Raw genomic sequence first — 23,464 nt, forward strand, 5'->3', positions numbered from 1 at the left:
TCGCATTTATTTGTTTTTCTGTTTGAATGCAAGAATTCGCCAGGTATTGTTCTCGTCTCGCAGTCTGCCCAGGGGGCTGTGTCTGATTGTGAGGCAGACTCTGCTCTGAGGGAGCCGGCGATGTGTCAACGCTCTGTTAATGCATTCCTTCCGTCTCACCCCAAGGCCGACTTTGCTGAAGATCTGGTGGAAGCCAGCCCAGACAGAGATATAGAGCTTGAACTTTCTGCTTTGGATGCTGATGACCCCGAGGCACAGGGTGACAATACAGAGGTGGGCCCAGGTTTTTAGAAGATGAATCAGAGGAAATGTTACCACATTAACACAATAAATGCATTAATTGTCCTTCAGCTTTAGCTTAACATATGCAAAGAAAAAACATGAACTCTTTTAGGTCAGTTCAACATTGGGACGACAAAATCAAGTGTATCCTCTCAAGCCAAATTCAGCTTTGAATGAATCTTTTTGGGGCCCTTCCCATATTGATCTGTAACAGGTCTATTGAAGGTTAACTATTTGACCCTATTTAAGTTAGATATAGGATATAAGGATATGAAGGTTTTTAATTTTCTGTCACATTTAATTCACATTTAAGGAAGATTATTTTATTTCAACTTCAAAATGGCCTAGTGACTATTTGAATGAATGCATTATAATGAAAGCTTGGAATGGCAACACATTAATTCAAGTCAGCTGCTCATTCTTTATTCTTTCTTTATACGGCAGGAGGCTCTGGATCGCCAGCTCAGAATCAGGTCTCACAACGACCATCTGTCCAACGGCACCGCTGCTGCTAATGGACACCAGAGGAAAGGGCATGACAAAATGACACCAAACAAGATGGGGAACCATCTCATGAAGAAAATTTCTTTCAAGTAAGACCACTCTCATAGAAAACAAAAAACTAGTTTCTTTATTCATATTTCATAAATCTCTGTTTTTCGACTGGAAAATAAGCCAAATGTTGTGCTTAATATTCTGGTCCTTATCTATCAGAATATGTATTCCTTGCTTTTGCCTCCTACTTCTTTTAGTTTCTCGGGTGGAGGAGTTAGTCCAGTTAGTCCAAGAGTCCATGATGGAAAGGTTAGGATGTAAATATTAATATGACACAGCATGTACCTTTAAAGAACTGTGAAATAATGAGCTATGTGATCACAGATAATACTCTGCTGTCTCGCGCTCTTTGTTCTAGCCAGTCCGCATCTGTCAGCATTGTCATTAGCGTTTATTCGCAGTATGTCTTTACACTCCCCCGTGGGTTAGCCTTGTGCTTCGGCATTGACAGACATTGCTTCCGTTCCACAGCAGCATTTCAGACCTGGAGGCAGATAGAGAGCCCTCTTAAAATCTTGGAAATCTTTACTGTCACAAGTGAAGCCTTCACATTGAGTGATGCCTCTGGAGGGGGCGGGGGGGACCGTATTGCAATTTGCTTCTCTGTATTATTTAATCTTTAAGTCAGATATGTCATTGCAAGATTGAATTTGATAGTACTTTAATGGACAAAGTGAGTTACTAAGATTTTACAGAATATAAATATATTTAAGAAACCACTATAGGTCAAACTTGCATAACAGCTGTCACATGTCCAAATTTGAATTTAACTTACAGTCCAAAAAGTAAAACACAAACAAACAAACAATCAGTATTTCATCCCATCACTGTGTGTTTCAGGAAGTCTGCCTCCCCAGCAGGGGTGCTCGGCTCTGCCGGTCTCAGTGTCAGCAAGCTCGTCCTGAAGACCGGGCCGCTCCATGCTGCAGAGGACAGGAAGAGGGATCTGGCCGGCACCACGGCCAATGGAGAGATGCTACTCAATGGAAGCTGAGAAGGAACAAAAAGCAACCCTGCTTGTGATATCTCAAAACAAGCATTTATAATACTGCTTTTTATACTCGAGGTAGATTTCTTTTTTTTTATGGGGCATCAAAAAGATTCCTGTGGACCTTTTGATACTATGAATGAAGCCCTTTCATTTGCATTTTTTTTCCTAACTTTTCTTTGTTGAATTTGGTAGGTTCACTTTCCAACATCATAGGAATTTGGACATTATATAACTTGATGCTTAAAAGCAGCATTATAATAGCCGGGTGCAAAAGCAAAGCCGTTTGTAATACAGAATGGCATTTTCTTTTCTCCACTCTAGAAAACTTGATTATAAACTAGCAGGACCCTGCCACGATGCATCTAGTGAAATACAATTTATTTTCTGTCTCTCTCTGGTGTTTTGTTTGTATAGTGAGACAATATTCTCTGTACCATCACTGGTCATTAATTAGCATAGTTGCACATTTCATATGATCCCTTGCCTCAGTGCTAACATGGTGAAACTTTCACTTGTAATTGATGATTCCAAACTATCACTGTTCTGTAGTTGTCAAAGCAGTGGAGCAAATGAAAAGATATGCACTTTGACATGTACCTGCTTCAAAAGGCAGAGTGCAAAAATTCTGAATATTAACAAGTTAGCAAGTTAACAAAGTATATTTAAAAAGAGGACATCTGCCATTAAGCATTTGCCACATTATTTAATAATTTCCTTGCAGGAAAACATTGCCTGTTATTTTTTTAATTTGTTTTACAGCTGTGTGGGTAACTTCAACATACACCCTTGTCAGGACGCCGTCACAGTGAAGTGCTCTGGGGTTTTTTAAATGCACGAGTGCATTTGAAAATTCTAAACATAAGGGCACATAATGATCCACTTGAGCAATTATTTACTTTTTTTATTAGAGATTTCAAATAATGCTAATTTCATGGTATTTGGTTTTAATTCTTTAACTAGTGCAATTTTTTATAACCTTGTTTGTTCTGTGTTAAATATATGGTAAAAAGTAAAGCTAAAGAGTTATTTAAAACTGGCAGCTAATGGCAGAATATTGTCTATTTGACTATATTTACTGTGTTTACAACAGTAAATTAATATATTATTTACAGGGATGCATTTTGCATGACAAAATAAAAATATATAAATGATCGTCACTTTTTGAAAGATTAGACAATATAAATAACAGCCTGTATCCGTAGGGCTCACCGTTAACAGTGCAATATAGTGTACCTTTTAATTTATTTCAAATTGTTGGTCATGCCTAATTTTGTGATTATCAATGGAAGAAAAAAAAGAGGAAACATGAAACAGTGAAACACCACTAACGGCAAAAATATTGAGTTAAAACTTGAAAATCGGTGTGTGCTGTTTCTTCTACACACTGGTTACTTATTGCAAGGAAAATTGAATCTGCTAGGTGTCCATTCTGATGCCAGTGTTAAAAAAGTTCAAAACGGAGGCCGCACCACTGGCAGATATAACCTTGTATGCAGTGACATTTGTATGTGTTGGTCTTATGCATTCTGCACTTCACACACTCAAAAGGGAATGTCTCTTTTTTTACACACAGAGTTAAAGCTTAGAAAAATAAAATAATAAATAATAAAGTTTATAAGGTCTAGCACAGTTAATCCCTCTTCATTGCCAGTAAACAAAGAGGGATTTACAGTTTGGAAAAACAGTGTCACATTCCATTCCTTTCTGTTCGAAGCATTGTTTTTAAACTGCTGGGAGACAGCTGATAGGAAACCAATCGAGATCAGGACTGTATCCTTGTGCAAAGAAAAAAAAAAAATCTAATTATTGTAAATCAATAAGACCAACACTCTTATTTTATTTAGTTACTTTAAGGGCATTGCATACATGGTTATACTGACTTCCTGCATTATTTTATCTCGGGATGACTTCACCACCACAAATCAGTCTCAGAAGAAACTCTCATTGTCCTTCAGGCTTTCTTTTCCTATTTGAATTTCTTTTAATTTTACAAATTTGACAGATTTCAAAACATGTTATAATAACTTCTGTGAAGTTGTTTGTTATAATATTTTGTACTGGGATTTTCTTTTTTTTTTTCTGTTTACTGTTTATTATTATTTTAAAACATCACCCATCTGTCACCAGGATTTTTATTTTTATTTTGCAAGGGTTGTCCTGCTAGTTATACAAACAATGAAAGACCACATTAAAAAATATATAATTTTTATGGTCATCCAAGTTGGTAAATTCTACACAGACCCCAGAAGGAGGTGGTGATATTTTATTATGGTTTTGTGCACTTACGTTTCTGTGAGGTATTTTCTCCTGAGGGCACCTGTACTTGATATGAAGAAGAAACAGAAATGCATCGCTGCATTAAGCAGTAAAATAGGCAACTTTCCTATTCATAATAGGATTTTATATTATAGGTCTGTAAGGAAAGGATTGGCTCTGATGTCTGGACGTCAACTTGATAAATCTCTGACAAGCTGGATTAAATAAGTGGTTTTAAAGCAACTACATTTTGTGTTGAAAGATTGGTCTAGAGGCCGTGCTTAACACAAAGTCTTGTTCCCTTGTTTCTTACTACTGTGCTTCTACATCCAACAGTGCTTTAAAGCAGGTGTTCAGATCTGTGTACTTGGGTGTATATTTGTGACGTATTTTGTGAATGATGCCACATAGTGTAAATGTTATTTTTTACCAAATTCCTACTGTATAGCATTATGTAAATATAAAAATGATAAGACACTGTTGTTGGCCTTACATGTACATTCATTTTTAATGTGAATAACATTTTTACACGAACGGTAATGCTGTTCTACTGTACATATGTTGATATGTTAGAGACTTTAAAACATCAACTTCTTTTCTGGAAGCTATAAAACATTTGAACCAATGCTGTATGTAACGCGTGCTGGCCAGTCTTTGAGTGTGAGCAAACCAGGTGTATGGAGACACACAAATGCAGAATGGAAGATTTTTATACAGAGGTTTATATTGTGATCTTGTGTTTGTCTGCGTGTGCCATCATAATGTGCATTTTTTTTTTATCAAACTGAAATAGATAACTTGTATGTAATGAATTTGGTTGTGTCTTCTGTTTTCCCACAGTAGAAACGAATGGTATGTTTTATACGTAGTCACCTAAGCTTTTGAGATTTGTCAAGTTGAAGACAGTGTCCAGGCTCTGTAGTTGTAGGTTCTGTTGTTTGCTTTCTTAATGACAGAAGTGGGGGTGGAAGGGGGGTAGAAATGCTGTGTCTACAGCCCTCAGGGAAGAACCATCCTCTTGTGTTGCAAAACTACTGATGGCATCTTCAGCACCTACTGAGGGTGATCGCATATTACATGAATTAATCTTGTGTATGTACCTTTTTACTTTGTATTAATTAGTGCAGGGAGGGTTCTCTATTATGTTAGGTTTTGTTTCTGTTTTTTAATGTTGTTGTGCTACTCTGGAGGGGGATTGGGATCAATTTGCTCTACATCAAATTCTTTTGAAAGGGAGACCATATATAGGCATCAGCCATTGTACCTGTCAACCTTTTTCTGCGGTTGTTACTGGCCCTTAGTGAGGATCATGTTAGCGGTTTCTTAATCGACAACATCACCCCTGAGAATTAGGTGGGCAGGTACAGGAGTCTCCACTTTCTATAATAAAGACCTGTGCAGTACTGCTTATTCCAAGTCAAATTGCACACATCCCACCAATCCATCCAGTAAAAGGCCTCAATTAATCTCAGGCATGGACATGCATGCAGTTCCTTAGCTGGGCAAACAAGTACATTATACTGTAGTTGTGATACAACACACGTGGCTTTTTATTTGTACTGCACATGCCCACTGTATAGCCACCTGAAGTATTGTGGTTAGCTTGCAGCATTTTCTGTCTGCATTTCTACAGTTTTATCGCCTATTATTTTCCCTGGAAATAAAAGAGAGTCTTCTTTTTGTATTTTTTGAATTTTAAAAATTTGCTTAGCCAGAAATGCGGGGAGGGCGGGGTTTTGGGGGACGAGGCCTGTTTGTCAATTGTACAACCGATTGTGGAGCTGACGTGTGAATATTTTACGTCTGTATTAGACATTTTCTTTGCAAATCTATTGTTCGATTGAATTGTAAATGAAATAAAAGATGGTACACATCCGTCATGTATAAAGCTGGCACCATCGTAAGATGGATTTAATGCTCATTTTTATGACACATAATCAGCTATATTTAAATATATAGATATATATATATATAGATATATAATTTAAAATGAAACAGAAATCTTTAAACGAATGGGGAAAATATCTAAGGGAATAATTTCTATTCCATTTGTTTATTTTCAGACTACCAAATTGTAATGGTTTCCCTTTTGTTTTCTGGGACTGGTAAGTGAGGCAGTGCAGTCTGCATTGGTTTGTTTTGAAAGATGTGGAATAGCAAAGAATCAATTCTTTGTGTTAAATGTTTGCTGTCGCACTGAAGTAATGAACTGTTAGCTTTGGGCAATTCACCATTGTAGAACAACCTGGATTTCAGGATTTGAAAGGTGATTGATGGGAGTTTGCAGTACCTGAAATGTATTTGCATGCTTACAAATAAAAATTGTCCACTGATACTTTTGTCTATTCAGTTTTTGTGTTTACCTCTGCTTTTGAAGATCCCTTTGTAAAATAGTCCACAAAGCACAACGAGTTCACCTCCACACTGTGATGAATATTGAACCCTGAGAGACTGAACTCTGCACTGGACTGCACCAGCCTTTCACAGTCTATATACCACAGACCTCATCCTGCCTTTTCTGTGTATTAAACATGTTGTGATTTATTTACAGATATCATAAAAAGAGATGTAAATAATGAGAGATTACAAATGCTTGTTTTGATTTGAAATGCAAGTCTACCTGGCAGGTCAGAATGCAAAGTGCTGATCACGTATTGAACGGAATTTGGAAAAGCCGTTTCATTTCGTCATAAACTTCATCGCCATCTGGTGGAAATACTCTGCTTTTTTTTTTCTCCTCCATTTACCATAGATGCCATAGTTTAGACAGAAAGGAACACAGTGTCTCGTCCCTGCTGCTTTGAATTAACAGTGCAATCCAGATGGCTTAGAGCTATCTATGCCCAGGAATCTGTGTGGATTTGGTTGAAGCTGTCCACCATGCTCCGGTTTCTGCAGGAAGATGGACTCTGAATTAAATCATTCAAGCTGACTCGTTCACAATTAACCTCAGAATTACTGAGATTCCAGGGAAAACCCTAGTTAAAAGTCAGACAAGTTCCAATCCGTCAAAACCCGACTTTCTGGTTGAGCTGATCCATAATAAGCAATTGAGAAACAACATCCTCTGTAATGCAAGTGGGGAAGCAATAAAAAAGGGGGTATCTTGTCAAAAGTGTAGAACTGAGAACAAGGGCAGTAATGTTCAGACTGTACAATGCACTAGTTAGAGCTCATCTGGATACTGTGTGCAGTTCTGGGCTCCACACTTCAAGAAAGATATCGCTGCTCTAGAGGCAGTTCAGAGGAGAGCAACCAGACTTATTCCAGGTCTGAAGGAAATGTCCTACTGAGAGACTGAGGAACTGAACCTTTTCACCCTGGAACAGAGGAGACTACGTCGGGACTTGATTAAAGTCTTCAAAATCAAAAAAGGCATCGACCGCATCAAACCAGAGGAGCTTTTCCAGATCAGCAGGGAGACACGCACCCGGGGACACAAATGGAAATTGGGCTTCAAGGCATTCAAGACATTTATTCACACAGAGAGTCGTCACAATCTGGAACAAACTCCCCAGCGATGTGGTTGAAGCTGAAAATTTGGGAACATTTAAAAATAGACTGGATAGTATCCTTGGATAACTTAGTTATTATTGGACACCAAACGAGCATGATGGGGTGAATGGCCTCCTCTCGTTTGTAAACTTTCTTAAGTTCTTATGTTCTTATGTAATAACCAGACAGCAGGCCAATTCCCCAGGTCTGTTTAAGTGATGTGCATATGGATCTTGGGCAGGTATAATGGCATCTCCTGTCTCCTGTCATCGAGAAGATTCCCTCACAGCTTGATATACTAGGTAGACACAGGTTGGCCTGATATGTGGAAGTGCAGTAGTCTATCAAACACTAGCCCCCACAAACCAATCTCTTCCATTTATTGCCAGAATTCAGCTCTAATTAGTATTCTTAAAAAATGAAAACATGTAAGATACAGTCCCATGTGATTGGCAGATGAATGTCCTTAACATAAAACCACATCTGAGTTTACATTTATCTAAGGTCAGAATGGGGGGTTTCTGGAATCTGTTGCTCCAACTTTGCCCTTGCCCTCTCCAGGCCTCATCTGAACCACATCACATCTCCTCTCCTGACACGCTCCTCATAATCACAAAGGCTGTGTGTGCCCAGAATTTCATTTATGACGACTATGGATTTTGCATCAGTATCAGTGAGGAAGCAAAATGTCCCTTGAATAGAATTTTTGCTATTCGCTGTCATTCAAGCAGCAATGAAAGTAGTAACAGTTGCAGTTCAAATGGAACATGAGCACAGAGAAACCATAAGCTGATTATGACACAACATACATTTTGGAGGGCTCTACAAAATACATGATTTTCCATTTTTGAGGCCATGTATGTGCTCTATTATGCCAAAGGTAAAGAAACAAATAAACACTTTTCACAGTAAGTCTCAAAAAGGAGATTCGAAAGAATTACAATGTACGACCAATTCATGTGAAAGCAGAGGTTTTGTGTGAGACATGAAATCAGACATTTTCCAAACATTGAAGAAGTGTGATGATATTCTAATTACACACTAAATCAAGGCATTAGTAATAATAGTATGTGGCTTTCAGGAGTTAAAATGTGCTGTGTTATTATTAAAGTTTCAATAACAGGAAAAACATCTTGTTAATCTATGGATACTTAAATTATTTATTCAGCAGTGCTTGAAAGTCACATAGATTTGGAAAAAATAATTAACATGAACATGACTACTTCTGACATGAATCCAATGCATTTCATCTGTACCTTGACCTCTGACTTCAAATGATCACAGACCACATTTTTTTTTACTGATCTACAAACTGTGTACCATGTGCGTCCGAGATTTGTTAATGGGAGTAAAGAAATATGTCTTTCAAGTATAATATGTGTATATAATATGTTAATCTATGGATAATTAAAATAATTAAGTATCCATATACTTTTGTGTTCCATTGTTCACAGATTCCCCTCCCCCCCAGTTCTGTAAATTCAGTCTGTGATATCATTGGTTATGTAGTTGCTGGGAAGTTATCTTGCATTTCATCATTGTTCTTACTTACTGATACTGAAGACTTGATCTGATGCCAAATTTCCATTCAAAATACAAGTTAATTGTTAACGATCTAAAAGTGACTTAGTCCTTGGTACACTTTAGAGCTGATCATTTTTTTCCAAGTGATAGAAGGAAGGCCAACAACTGCCTACTTTTCTAAGGAAATGCCTGGAACGTTATGATGAAGGCAGCTACACTGTATGGTTAACTTCGTCTCCGATAAGGGATATCTTGAAGAAAGAAAAGTCAGTTGTTCAGCGGTTTGGAATTAAAAGTATGTCCATGTTGGTTACATTGTCCAACTCTTTCAGATTAAAAAAAATAAAAGATATCTCTTGGTGATGGGAATTTCAAAGTATATGTCCTTCTTAAAATGTTATTGTTTACCGGTGAATTGTATCCAGTACCCTTCCCTTTAAATCAATGGCTGTAAAACTTGTTTTTGCATAAACGTATAATAATAATAATAATAATAATAATAATAATAATAATAATAATAATAATTGATTGAAGTGATCCAAACTAAATCTGTGTGGGTAATTAAAAACATGTAATTGAGATCACCAGGTACAGGATTAGGCATAAGAACATAAGAAAGTTTACAAACGAGAGGAGGCCATTCACCCCATCGTGCTCGTTTGGTGTCCAATAATAACTAAGTTATCCAAGGATACTATCCAGTCTATTTTTAAATGTTCCCAAATGTCTTGAATGCCTTGAAGCCCAATTTCCATTTGTGTCCCCGGGTGCGTGTGTCCCTGCTGATCTGGAAAAGCTCCTCTGGTTTGATGTGGTCGATGCCTTTCATGATTTTGAAGACTTGGATCAAGTCCCGACGTAGTCTCCTCTGTTCCAGGGTGAAAAGGTTCAGTTCCTCAGTCTCTCAGTAGGACACTCCCTTCAGACCTGGAATAAGTCTGGTTGCTCTCCTCTGAACTGCCTCTAGAGCAGCGATATCTTTCTTGAAGTGTGGAGCCCAGAACTGTCCACAGTATCCAGATGAGCTCTAACTAGTGCATTGTACAGTCTGAACATTACTGCCCTTGTTCTCAGTTCTACACTTTTGACAAGATACCCCCTTTTTTATTGCTTCCCCACTTGCATTACAGAGGATGTTGTTTCTCAATTGCTTATTATGGATCAGCTCAACCAGAAAGTCGGGTTTTGACGGATTGGAACTTGTCTGACTTTTAACTAGGGTTTTCCCTGGAATCTCAGTGATTCTGAGGTTAATTGTGTCAGCTTGTTAATTGAGTCAGCTTGAATGATTTAATTCAGAGTCCATCTTCCTGCAGAAACCGGAGCATGGTGGACAGCTTCAACCAAATCCACACAGATTCCTGGGCATAGATAGCTCTAAGCCATCTGGATTGCACTGTTAATTCAAAGCAGCAGGGACGAGACACTGTGTGTGTGGAGCCCAGAACTGTCCACAGTATCCAGATGAGCTCTAACTAGTGCATTGTACAGTCTGAACATTACTGCCCTTGTTCTCAGTTCTACACTTTTGACAATATACCCTAACACTCTGTTTGCCTATTTTATTGCTTCCCCACATTGTTTGGATGGAGACAGTGAGGAGTCCACGTAGACTCCTAGGTCTTTCTCATGTGTTACTTCATCTAGTTCTATTCCTCCCATAGTGTAATTATAGTGGATATTTTTGTTAGCTGCATGTAATACCTTGCACTTGTCCACATTGAATTTCATCTGCCAGGTGTCGGCCCACAACTGAATATTATCTAAGTCCCTTTGAATAACCTGTGCTGCCGAGATTGTACCTGCCGAGCCACCTATTTTAGTATCATCTGCAAATTTGACAAGTTTGCTAACTATCCCAGAGTCCAGATCATTAATATAGATTAGAAAAAGCACAGGCCCTAATACTGATCCCTGTGGAACTCCACTAACAACCTCACTGCAGTTAGTGTGGAGTGTTTTTTTTAAGAGTGGCACTTTTCCAGACACCTATCAGCTCAGTTACTTATATTGAACAGTTTGTTTACAGTTTTTTTCTACTTTGAAAACATTAAGCTCATTGGTTTATAAATATCTCAAGTATGTTACAAAATATGTATGGCTAAGTTAAAAGGCCATGTAATCTCTGAAATTAAAGAAAAATAAGGTCTGACACGGTGAAAGGCTTTGCGTTTCTGGTTATGTACTGGTGGATGGAAAATCTCACACTTGGGTCCATTCAGGAAGGAAAAAGAGGTCTCGAAGGTGCTGCAGACTACAAAGCCAGGGCATTCATATTGCAGGAAGCTGTTCCAGTCTGGGCTCAGCGCAGATAATGCCTGCTCTGAGAGGGTTTGTAAGTCTACTGGTGTCAAAACAATAGGACGTTTTTTAAGGAACCGGAGACAGCTGTTGGCATGGTGCTGCAATTTGTACAAGGAAGAAGTCATTTAATGTAAGACTGTTGTGCAATGAGAACAATCTGAATTGTACATGACTGGTCAGAGCTGTAAACTCATTTCCCTGTGCTCTATTTGAACAGGGTTACCAAACCTCTAGGAGTATCATAGCCTCCAGGAATTAGATATTTCTGCGAGCAACCCAGGAGATAAACGTGTGGAGATGTAATGTCAATGTCTACTGTTTATAAAGTGACATACAGTGAGGGAAAAAAGTATTTGATCCCCTGCTTATTTTGTATGTTTGCCCACTGACAAAGAAATGAGTGGGTGGGTTTCCATCATTACCTGTTGTAGCCCAGCACTGGATGTCAATGTGAGTGCAGTCTGATGCCTGATCAAGTGTTTGACAGATCAGATGGTTAAACAGGAACTAAATATATGTCCATGTCATTGCACATCACCGCCAAAAAACAATCAGACAAAAACAACAACAATGTAGATGATTTCGTAGCTCGGTCTTGCAAACCCACATGACGCTGACAGCTCGGTACTATTCAGGACCGTGGTCCCGTCAGTGCGGCGCAGATGTCCGCAGTTCTGCGCGGAAATGCGGCTCCACCAATGGCATCGGCGGGATTCTGCAAATCTGCGCATATCTGCGGGACTCTGCGCTGCACGGACGCGACCTGCGTTTTTCCGAACAGTCCAATCTTGACAACGGAGGCCACACTCGCTCGCCGAGACGGAGTGCGCAGGCGCGGTGTGCCGTGGGTTGGGGTTTGGCTTGTGTTTACAGCAGTCGGGCTGTAGTGTGTGTGAGTGTGAGTGTTTCAACATTTCTGGAATAAAGCAAAACACAACAACCAGGGAACAGGTAGGACCTTTAAACGTGTCTTTCCCCCCAATAAACACAAATTGCACATTGTCCTACAGATGCGCTGCAGACTGGTCACGGGACGATTAGCCATAGACCTGGATCTAAACATGTTAAAGAGGCCTGCCTTTTTCCCTTTCCGCAGGCCCTTCATTTTTGGTCAATTCCAGCAGTGGTATAATAAGTTATTTTTCTTTGGTGACGGAAGGCAATAGCCCATTTGGTGTCTTGTAGCTCGCTGCAGACAATAGTTTAATTTTAACTAGTTAAGAGATGCGTTTGGGTATCTTTCTACGTGTGCTGTGCATGCACACGGTTGCATTTTCCTTTTTTAATTATTTTTGACCCTTTCCAGGACTGTTATCTACTGTAAATAATCTAGCATATTGGGTCATTTAACGTTATTTTATAGAGCTGTTTTAAAATAATGCCAGGGTCGGTGTAATTAATTGACTTTGCATTTAGTAAAGACAATACACTACATTTGGCATATGGATATGTGCTAGCTAGTCCACACAATTTGATTGTATTGTGTGTAATTTCGTACATTTATGGGAAAATGCATGCAAAAGGGGTGCAGCTGTAAATATCTCGCATAGCTGGGTATTAATATACGAGTAAAACAAAATACGTAAAAAATCGACAAATGAATAGTGGCATTGACTGTATCTATGTAAGGATACCACGAAATATCCTATTTGATCTCGCCGAACTCAACACATTAATGAGAAAAAGCAGAACACAAATGATTGAGTTATTGATATGTATTTGTCTTGCACTTGATGAGTGACACATTTGTAATGTCGTTTTGTTGCTCGGTCTCAGTGCTGAGCTTATTTTCACCAAGCCGTAGCAGGAAGAAAACTACAATTCCCACAACACCCTGCAACAGCCTGTCGGACTCTAAAGATGCAAAACACAAACCATGTTCTCGTAATATGTTGTTACCTGACAAATACAATCGATAAAGCGATTCGTGCTTTTGAGTAATATCACTACTACAAAAAACTGGATACTGCAGTATATCTATCTATCTATCTATCTATCTATCTATCTATCTATCTATCTATCTATCGTTTTAAAAGGTTTATGTTTAGATTTCAAAACAGATTTATTCCATTGGTTGATAATGACGTAAGGCTCACTATTTCGCAGACCAGTTGATCTAGACAGGAGTCGTGCTGTTCTTTGGAAGTACAGGACTTTGCAAAAGATGCAGAATTAATTAACTGCAGCAATTGTGGTTACAAATGGTGAACGTGGGTCACTGCAGTGACTATTGTGACTAATGCTATTTTTCAAAATTATTTGATACCACTGCTGAAAAATAAACACATTCAGTTACAATCAACAGACCCAACCTTTTAACTTTAAGCTCAATTATGTTTTTCACAAACGCTACACTTCTTACATGGTCAAAATGTCAAATTATTGTATGCATTTGATACACATATAGGCTTCACACAAGCAGCTCTATGTAGTTTGTGAACATCATAGTTTTGTCCATTGTAGTTTCTCCCAAAATAGTGTGTAATTAATACCCCTGTCCGCTTACACAAAGTTAATGTAGCCACTGTGCTTATACAAGTGTGCTGACATCATGCTTAATTAACATTAGTGCAATTCAATATAAATAGTAAATATACATAACAATTAAAGCATACAAAAGTACTTTGTATTTTATTATAGTTATTCAGTATTCATCTAGTATTCCAATAATCAAGTCTGTTGCTTGTTTCAGTTATTGACATTCAGTTATCTAGACCATATGTATGTGAAGCCTTGTGTAAATATGAAAGATAATTCAATGCTTTATTATGGTAATTGCTTATGAGTAAGTTGGCCTAGGCCCCTGATTACCTCAAGCAAATGCTGTTGGTTCTGATCCAGCCCAAATGGTAGTTTCTCCTAAAAATCACTGTACTGCTCAGAAAATGAAAAACGATACATTTCAGCTGTGGTAATGAGACTGATGTTCTTGCACCAAAGCTGTAGAACATCAGGAAGATAGCTTTAAACCTGAGGGATTTAACATTTTATTCAACTTTTCAGTAAGGTCATCACATCACTGGGCGATTAACTACAGCTCGTCTTAATTGACGCAGATTATAGAATGCACTCTTTTTTTAGGCTGTGCTTCTAGTGCAGAGGAGATCAGAGCAGACTGTGGAAACTCAGATGTTTACAGTTTGGCTAAAACTGTCACTTTCTGTGTGCATATCCATGTAGCACAGAAAATACTGAGCACCGTTTTTATGCCCATATTCAAGAAGCACTTGTATCTGGGAAAGATTGAATTGTGCAAAATGGTAGAAAGACATTAGGGAATCAAAACTGCAATGAAAGGAGACTGCTATGAAATGCAAATGCTTGCCATGCTGTGACAGAAGACCCATTGTTTGTGTTCTCTGCCACAATGTACATCAGGTACGCTAGGAGGAACACTAACTCCAAGAGAGAAAGACAATAAATACAAAACTCTAATCACCCTTAATATGAAATACTTATGATTTTGTATATTACTCTTTTGCACAATCCCAAGATGACAAAATCAAACCAGGATACACATAGATTCCATTTATCAGACTGAATAAGTCTGTGTTATCTCTCAGAAACTGCACTGTGGCACCAGGCTGAAAAGCTTTTTCCCCATTGAATGTGCTATATTTGATTATAATTTTTAACTTATTAATTTGTTTTATGTTGCAGATCATACTCTTATGTAACTGTTGAACAGTAACTGTAACTGTCAGTCTGCAGCACTGTGAATTAGTTGTTCTTGGAACAGATGTATTAAGATGTCATGAAGTATATTACTGGGGTTTCCACATATCACTTTGGCAGAGCCACAATACAGTACTGGTATCGATGTACAGAGCATATTGCAGCAACCTCCTGCCTCCTGCCTGATTTTATTATGTCTTTCACATGGAGATGAAGTGTTACTCACAGCATTCTAGCAGCCATTATGGCACAGTGACTTATTTTGATCTCGTCATGCTTTCAATGAAACAGTTTCCATTTTCTAGCACATTTGGTCTGTTTGAAATGTAGAAAAGGTTTGCATTGTTTGCACTGCATTGTTCTCTAATGCTTGTGGTTGTACGACTATTTGCAGTGGTTTTGTGAGACTGGACAATCCTGTTTTTGGAAAAGGGGTTGCGAGAGGATTGTGCATTGTTGTACTGAAAAGACTTGGCAAACCTACCTAACCAGGAGGTACTTTGCATTTTCCCACAGGAAGCTTTGCTGCTCCCTTAATGAACTGGGCATCAGTCTCAGTGGTCCTGCTTAGGTGGAATATATTTTCTACTTTGAACTGCTTTGAACTTTGCTTCAGTTGTGAAGTACAGTGCACTTCAGTCTTTGATACATCCTTCCCTTGTAGTTAGGATGCCTCTGAGACACCTTTTGAAGTGCTTGAAATTTAGTATAGTTTAGGGTCTGCTGGTATGTAAAGATGACTGGTGAACTTTTTGAGATGGTTGAAGTTTCTCCGTAGGTACTACAACATGTACACTGCTACAGTATGAGTAAAAGTAGATTTAAACCATAATTATGTGCAAGTATTTATCTAAAAATCTAAACAGAAGATTTCTTGATGTATTTGACTTATCCAGTTGTTAACCTTCTATAATTTGCAAAAGCAATACCTATCCTTTAGCGAAGTATAAGAAATGTTCACACTGCTTAGCCAATCATTTGTTCACTTTTTGTGATAATATTAAAATGTCATACTTAACCAGTGCATCCAGCCAGAAGGATAATTTACCTTTAACGGACAGGTGTATTATTTGTTTTATATCTTACACCATCCTTAACATTAAATTTACTTTTTACAGTGACATACACAGAAAAATATCTTAAGATAAAGATGCAGAAAAAAAAAGTATATCATATCGAAACACTTTAAAGCAAGGGACGTTCATTTTAGAAGACGAAGAAGTGTAATATTGGAAATGGCAACAGATAACCAAAATCAAATCCACCTTGAAGAGTTTCCGACAGTTGGTTGCTTTGCTGATAGTGACTTTTTTTGTTTTCTGAGAGTTTACACTGTTGAACGGATGTGACTGCGTGCTCTTCAGCCAGCTGCACAGGTTAAGGCTGAGAGACTGCATACAGACCTGTGAGTCTAACGTTTGGGCTCCTGCCTTGTGGCACTGTTACGCCTCAGGGTGTGCAGAGGGTAATTAGCATGCCTGTATGGGAGCTGCTCTCCATTGTGTTCCTCTGTGGAGCTGAAGTGAGCCGTTGTCTCCCATGGCAAAAAGAGGGGAGACCCGACAAGGCTGTCCCTATACTACAGGGCACCGTTTCAGGCGGCTGACCCACTAACAGCCTAGAACAGGAAATGCCTGTGTAGGAAGCCATGAAACAGTGTCTCTTCAGGTTTTGGTTTTATTTCTGGCAATGTATCTGTTTTTCTCTGGTGTGCCACTGATGCATGTGGTTGTTTATTTATAATATGTGCTCAGAATAAATCCAAGTCTTTAGGCTAATGTTTTAAAATCTAGTTTGATTATTTTTGATATATATATATATTTCTTTTACGTAGCTAATGTCAATCATTTATTTTATATTTGAAAAAAACACTACTGAATAAGTACAGAACACACCGCTTCACATTGCAGGACATGCCGGCAGCAGATGGTTTACATAATATCAATAGGAAACCAAATGGGAGTGTAGCTTGTTATTTGTAATGAAAACCATACTTTTAATAAGATGTTTGGTCCCTATCTATAAACTGAAGATAAGTTACTACAGCTGCATTTACTTGGTGGCTTGAAAGTTAGAAAAAGTATCTGTAATTTGAAATTAGGGTTTGGATTCAGACTGTGGCTCGTGCTTAAGATGATGTAGATGACATCTTGATGTAGGACAATGGTGCATTTCCAAGTCTATACCTTTGGCACTGCAATGCACAATCATGGTTCAGAATATGATTCAGATGTTATTATTCATTGTAATCCCTGCATTCATTGAATTTAAATTTGACCAAGCTAAGCTTACTTTAGGCATGCAGACGAAGGTAAGAGTGGTCTTACAGTTACAATTATGTTTATGGGAGCATAATTTTGAGTAATATAGCTATATTTTTAGTCTCCTCTCTGGTGTAAAATAATCTTTATATGCCCATCCGTTAGGTACACAGTTTCTTAGAACCACAGGTTTTTGGTGTTTTTCTTCGGAATCAAATGATATGAATACTTTCACAAATCAAGCTATATAATTCTTTAGGCTGTGTGCTCTAGAAATGCAAATCAAGGTCATACAGATACAGATCAGCAGGCAGGCCTGCAGCAGCACAAGAGAAGGAAGCCATGCAATGCACTTGTCAGCGTGTTTTGTCAAAGAGAGTCTTGAAACTCGTCAGGTTAACCACTTGCTCACCTGGCCAGGAGAACCTGTCTACCTCCAGCTCCACATTCATGTATTTCTTTTTCAGTTTCACATTCAAATCATGTCACGAGCTAGGCTTCATATTTGGATGTTCCACCTTTTCTACCCCAACATTCACACATTCTGCAGATTACAGTAGTTTGCCCAGTAGGGCAACTTTGAAGTTGCTCTGCATAGTTAGGCTATATGTATCTGATCCAAAAGTAAAACATGATAAAACATGCAATCTAAAACTGAAAATGAATTTCTAAAATAGTAGTTTTGTTGACATTTTGACAGGTTTTTGTGACCTTTTAAGAGTAAATATGATGATGTAGTCCAGTTCCTTAAACCAAAGTAATTTAGTTTTAGGCCTAAATATTCTTATGAAAACTATCTGACAGTTGAAGAACCATGCTGCTATAATGATGACATTACTGCTGGTTTTGGATTACTGCTGTATTACAATAGAGCAGGTGCTGCCTTTGTTTTTCTTATCTGCACACTTTAAAATGAACCCAGATTTGTAGTACTTGCCATTCAGGTTTTTATTTGGCCAGGCACGGGCACATTCTCAGCTTCATTAGGAGTTTAGCTAGAGCACTGATCCTGAGTCTGTACGTATGAAGTCTGCTGGGGAAGAGTCTGATGAAGACTTGGCAGGTAATTGTGATTGGCGATTGAACTTGTGAAAGAAAGATATGGGATGTATACATTTTGTTTGGGCTATTGTTCTTTTTCCCTACATGCTATGAATGAAATTTGATACTTGTCATTCCAACACTGCTGTCTGAAGTCAGCATTTGTTTCCTTTTTTTTTAGAGGAAGAGAGAGGGAGGGATAGACGCAGAGAGAAAGCTGGCTTTGATTTCTCAGTTTGGTGAAGCTGTGTAATAATTAAGGCTTTGTGCTTAATACCCTTCAGAGGCATCAGTTGCATCTGCATGGCAGTGCCTGAGAGCCCTTTACTTGATCTCCTTACAGAGCTGGGAAGGGGTTGGGTTTCTAAAAATAGAAATGGGTCTGCTCTGAACTAGCACACAGCTGATGAAAGTGGCCAATACGAGTACTTGTAACACTTCTCCTGGAACCACGGAACAAAGTTTTTTTAGTTTTTAGTTTTTTTGCTCAAAAAGAGCAAAGAGTTTCAAAGAGTGTGTGGAGCCATTAATAGAACTTCATCACATCAATAAGGTGCATTCCAAAAAAACCAAAAAAGTTTCGGGGTTCAAAGACACTGCTCCTAAATGTAATTCACAGTTACCAAAGAGTCGGTTGTTACTGTACTTCATTTAAAGTAGAAATTGGCCTAAACTCTCAAGATGTGGAAGACCGATGCAGCCATAATCATAAATGTACTATATTAAAGGATAATTCAATGTGAAACCTAACAGCAAGCAACTTTTGCTTCCTGCCAATTTATTTATTTATTGGACATTTCAAAGTAAATGAACTCCAGGATGGCCTTTACCTGACATACATTCATTAGTGATCACTTTTGCATTCTGAAACTACCAGCTTCTCAATGAATTTCCCATCATGTTCCCTGCAAAGTCTTAACTTATCAACAGTAAATGTTTTGTTTGAAATCCATATGACACCCTGGGATGGAGAGGGACAAGTCACTTCCTGGAAAACCACTATCTTTCAGGCTTTATAGGTAGTTTCTTGACAGGCTCAGGCAGAATCACTCATGTTTGTGTTTTATTTGTTTGCTATCATTTCAGCTAGTGAATACTATCAGCAAACAGTCTAGTCCTCTAATAGTTTAGGTATGAAAGCCTGTTTAAAGCCTTTACTGTCATCCCATATCGTCATTTCCTTTCGTTGTAATGGCTTTGTGTGATAATGAAATATCAACACCAAACGTAGTGAACTTATTTGGTTTGTTCAAATCCTTTTGACAGTAGCTCTGAAACAAAACAGGATATTTTGAAAGAATTCAGATGGAAACCACACCCTTATGCAATTCTGCTGCTTAAAACATATAAAGGGAGAGACAGGGGTACATGATTGTGTTTCCTGTACCAAGAAATACACTCTGCATGATACGTAACCCACAACAATAACAGTGAAGAACTAGCCTATACGTTTCTGACCATCATTTGTAATGTGTAACCTCAATGCTCTGCAAGCCTTGTATAATTCACATACTGTATCGTAGGATTTCTGCTGGAAATGGCTTGGCTTCTGAAATCCAGCCTCCATAAAATCATGCTGTGCCCATCTTTGAGAAATGCAGGTGGCATGCTGCATAATCACAAGATCTGGAAATTGAATTGATTGAATTCACCCGAGTGAAATGTGCACGATGTTTCCCCTGCCGTAACGTGAAAGAGTTAATGTGTGGAGAACATGCATTTTGTTATCATTTTGAATTGGCATAATAACATTTTTCAAAACATTTTTTTTATTAAATACCTGGGCTAGGGCCTGCCCGCTGCTATGTTTCAACATGTTTAGAACACCTACAAGAAACAAAAAAATCACATTATTTTTTACCTCAAGGATTTTCCTATCAGGTTCTCTAACTGTAGATGTGCTGGATATTGCAACACATTGTTCTGTTACTGTACTGCTGTGTAGGATAACATGCCCACTTTTCATTTTTTAACTGTATGTGTTTGTTAACATTACTGAAATTGTATTTGGAAAGTGTTATTGCCTGATGTCAGGGCAGATGTCCTGAACTGAATTGTTCAACTGTGCAGAGGGATGGACATTACTGTACTTTTTATGTGTGTTGGTCATTTAAATCTAAATATGGACATCATGTGTTTTGTATTAAGGTTAGGATATTGGATGCAATTCTTGAAATGAATAAGGGAATTTTAGAACAGTACCTTCCACCCAGACAGCTCATGTACCCATGCATTAATAGCTTTCATTTTGAAATTGTCATCTAGATTTGAGCTTCTTCAGTGGATTTCTTTTGCTTTGACATGGCAATTGCATTTCTCAATATTATTGCAGAATTATTTTTGCTAAGCGACCAGTGTAAATCCAATCTGTTGTAAGTAACAGACCCACATTTAAGAAATTACATTTTCATAACTGCCAACACTCCCCCCCAAAGAAAAGATTAGAAAATGTTTGCAATGTGCAACATAATGTTAAAGCTGCAGTGTCCCGCACACATTTCATATGTATGTTTGTATATATATATATATATATATATATATATATATATATGTTTGTGTGTATACATATATGTATGTTTAATTGACTAGATAAAAGTTCAGTCCACTTTTAGACTGGCCTCTACCAGATTACTGTCCTAAAACAATTAGGGGCATTGTATAACCCCAGTCAGACCTCGTGGTAAGACTATGCTCTGGGTCAGGAAGCATGTTTCATTCTGTATGCCAGTATAAATACGGACATGATTTTTATCTAGATTGATGCATACTTTCACATAAAGGGTAGCTCATTATGTGCTTAAGTTATCCAAAAGAGACTTTCATGCCATGCTAGTAATGTTTGCTTCTTAATATTGACCATCAGTGTTCAAGGTTAAGGCTGGATGCATTTCTTTAAGATGTCAAGTCAGTCTCCAAATGTTGAGCTCCTAGAAATGCCTTCAGTTTTGCACAGAAAATGTAAGAATCTATGAAATGTTGCAAGCAAGAGTAGGCCATTAAACCCATCCATCTTGCTTTCTTGCTAGCAGATAATCCATTCCATAATTTCATCAGCTGGACTTCCACACCCTCCAAACCCCCGCCACTGTTTGTGGGAAAGTATCTTTAATCCTAAAAAACGGACTGTCCTTAGTTTTTATTTATGGCCTCCTGTATTCCTGGTTTAGTTGTTGACCTTGAAGTCCAGTTCTTCCAAGTCAACGATGGCAGCAGTTGACATCCACGGTGCTTCAGGGTTTGATGGGCATCTGTGCAGCGTAAGTGACATCATTGTCATAGAGCATGAGACCACCTCTCAGGAGACTCGTGTGCCACATAGCAGCACCGAATAATATAGTGAATGCAGAATACACATTTTTTCGACAGTGACACCATTTCTTATAAAGCTCAGCATTTAACAAACACTTCTGGAGCCTGCTCACAATGGCAGTACTGCCTTATTCATTTTCACAGCTCATGTCTAACTGAAGATCTGTTGGTCATTCCAACCCCCCCCCCCCCCCACACACACACACAGATACCAAAGAAAGCACAGTATGGGATGTTTGGTTATAACATTTGCAGTCCACAATGGGGTTAATGTTTGTTTCATATAATCAGTTTAATAAAATCTGCTGCTGATATACAGCCTAGAGTGGAGCTGGAGTCAGATGTCTCATATTTCTACTTTTGCCCCCCCCCCCCCCCCCCCCCGAGAGTACACAGTAATACAAAATGTGTTCCCTTTGCGAAGTAGCAAGGCACAGATTCAGCCCGTGTCTGGCATATATCTCAATCTTGATTTCAGTTTGGAAACCATGCATTATCTCTTCTCAGTTAGGCATTACAGCTCAAGCACTGCACCACCTGAAAGACACGACTGCTTCTGAATTGTATAGATGCTCAAAAATGAGAGAGAAGCGTAGGACATGGACACTGCATCTTTAAAAATATATCTATATATAAAAACACAAAGATAAAGCCTGGGTGGAAATCCAGTATTCTAACCTTAACATAACGATCAGTTTTCCTATAGAAAAAAAATTATATCAATGTTTTTATGATTTCTTTTTCTAGGTGCTTTTAATATTTTAACCTCATTCATGAGCTGCGGTTGGTTTAGCAGCCATGGATGACAAGGCCTCAGTTGGGAAAATTAGCGTTTCTTCAGACTCGGTTTCCACCCTAAACAGTGAGGATTTTGTCTTGGTTTCCCGGCAAGGGGACGAAACGCCATCTACAAATAATGGTAGTGATGATGAAAAAACAGGACTGAAGGTAAGAACACTCCGGGCGTAGAGTAGACCCTCGGGTCTGAGTTCCCTCTTCATGTCAACCTGCTTCTGTTTTGCCATGGATGAACTCAATGAACTTTCATAAACTCTGCCTATCAAGACAGATGAAGTACACAGTTATACATGTGTACATTGTACTTTGGGGTGTTGTAAGATCTCTTATTTATATACATATCCCCCCTCCCCCCCCACACACGCTCACACACACCCATATATCTTCCATCTTTGTAAAATATTTTAAAAAATGAATATTAGAGTATTTCTTAAAACCTGTGCAATTAAACGTTTATGACTACAAATGATATCAGTACTTTTGGGTATACTAATAATCCCACCTAATTTATCTCAATTTTATTAAAGTAGTCTTCTGCATGGTATACAGTCCAATATCATTGATTACTTCTCAGCTGTATCTTACAAGCTTGAAAGTGATTTTTTGGGGAGTAAAATTACCCATTCATTAAAATATAAAAGAGATGAATTATATATTTGAATTATACTTCCTTGGTGTTAAGATCATTTTGACTTATTTTCAACTCTCTCAGTAGGATTATAACTCGCTCCATTTACAGATCTGTGTACCATGCCGTTAAAAAACATGTTTTTGCCGATTGACTTGTACTCAGGGAATCACAAATTAAACCCCAGTACAGAGCTCTAAATTCTAACCACATGTATCTGTAACATTGTATAATTACACCCACTTACACAGATTACATCTGCTTCAGGTACATGCCTATTATACAGTAGGTGTCTGGAGAGAATTACAGACAGGATCTCTTCCCCACTTCATTCATGATAAAATG

At 38.2% G+C, this 23,464-nt stretch overlaps 2 protein-coding genes across 7 annotated transcripts in view; both read left to right on the plus strand.

Annotated features, from left to right (window-relative positions):
* The window catches only part of rc3h2 (ring finger and CCCH-type domains 2), a 44,043-nt gene extending 37,624 nt beyond the window's left edge, over positions 1-6,419 (plus strand). For both annotated transcript variants that reach the window (XM_066713085.1, XM_066713086.1), the window contains exons 18-20: positions 166-273; positions 727-875; positions 1,678-6,419. In XM_066713085.1, the coding sequence (XP_066569182.1) occupies positions 166-273; positions 727-875; positions 1,678-1,831 (411 nt within the window). In that variant the 3' untranslated portion in view covers positions 1,832-6,419. The remainder of the gene's footprint in view (positions 1-165; positions 274-726; positions 876-1,677) is intronic.
* A 5,809-nt stretch (positions 6,420-12,228) lies between these two features.
* rabgap1 (RAB GTPase activating protein 1) overlaps positions 12,229-23,464 on the plus strand; it is a 111,437-nt gene continuing 100,201 nt past the window's right edge. For 2 of the 5 annotated variants that reach the window (XM_066713090.1, XM_066713092.1), the window contains exons 1-2: positions 12,239-12,358; positions 22,441-22,641. In XM_066713090.1, the coding sequence (XP_066569187.1) occupies positions 22,492-22,641 (150 nt within the window). In that variant the 5' untranslated portion in view covers positions 12,239-12,358; positions 22,441-22,491. Of the gene's footprint in view, positions 12,359-18,388; positions 18,407-22,440; positions 22,642-23,464 lie in introns of those variants that run through there. The other 3 variants (XM_066713093.1, XM_066713094.1, XM_066713091.1) reach the window with 2 other exon arrangements.

Source organism: Amia ocellicauda, chromosome 9 (assembly GCF_036373705.1).
Source record: "Amia ocellicauda isolate fAmiCal2 chromosome 9, fAmiCal2.hap1, whole genome shotgun sequence".
In the NCBI taxonomy this organism is placed as follows: Eukaryota; Metazoa; Chordata; class Actinopteri; order Amiiformes; family Amiidae; genus Amia; species Amia ocellicauda.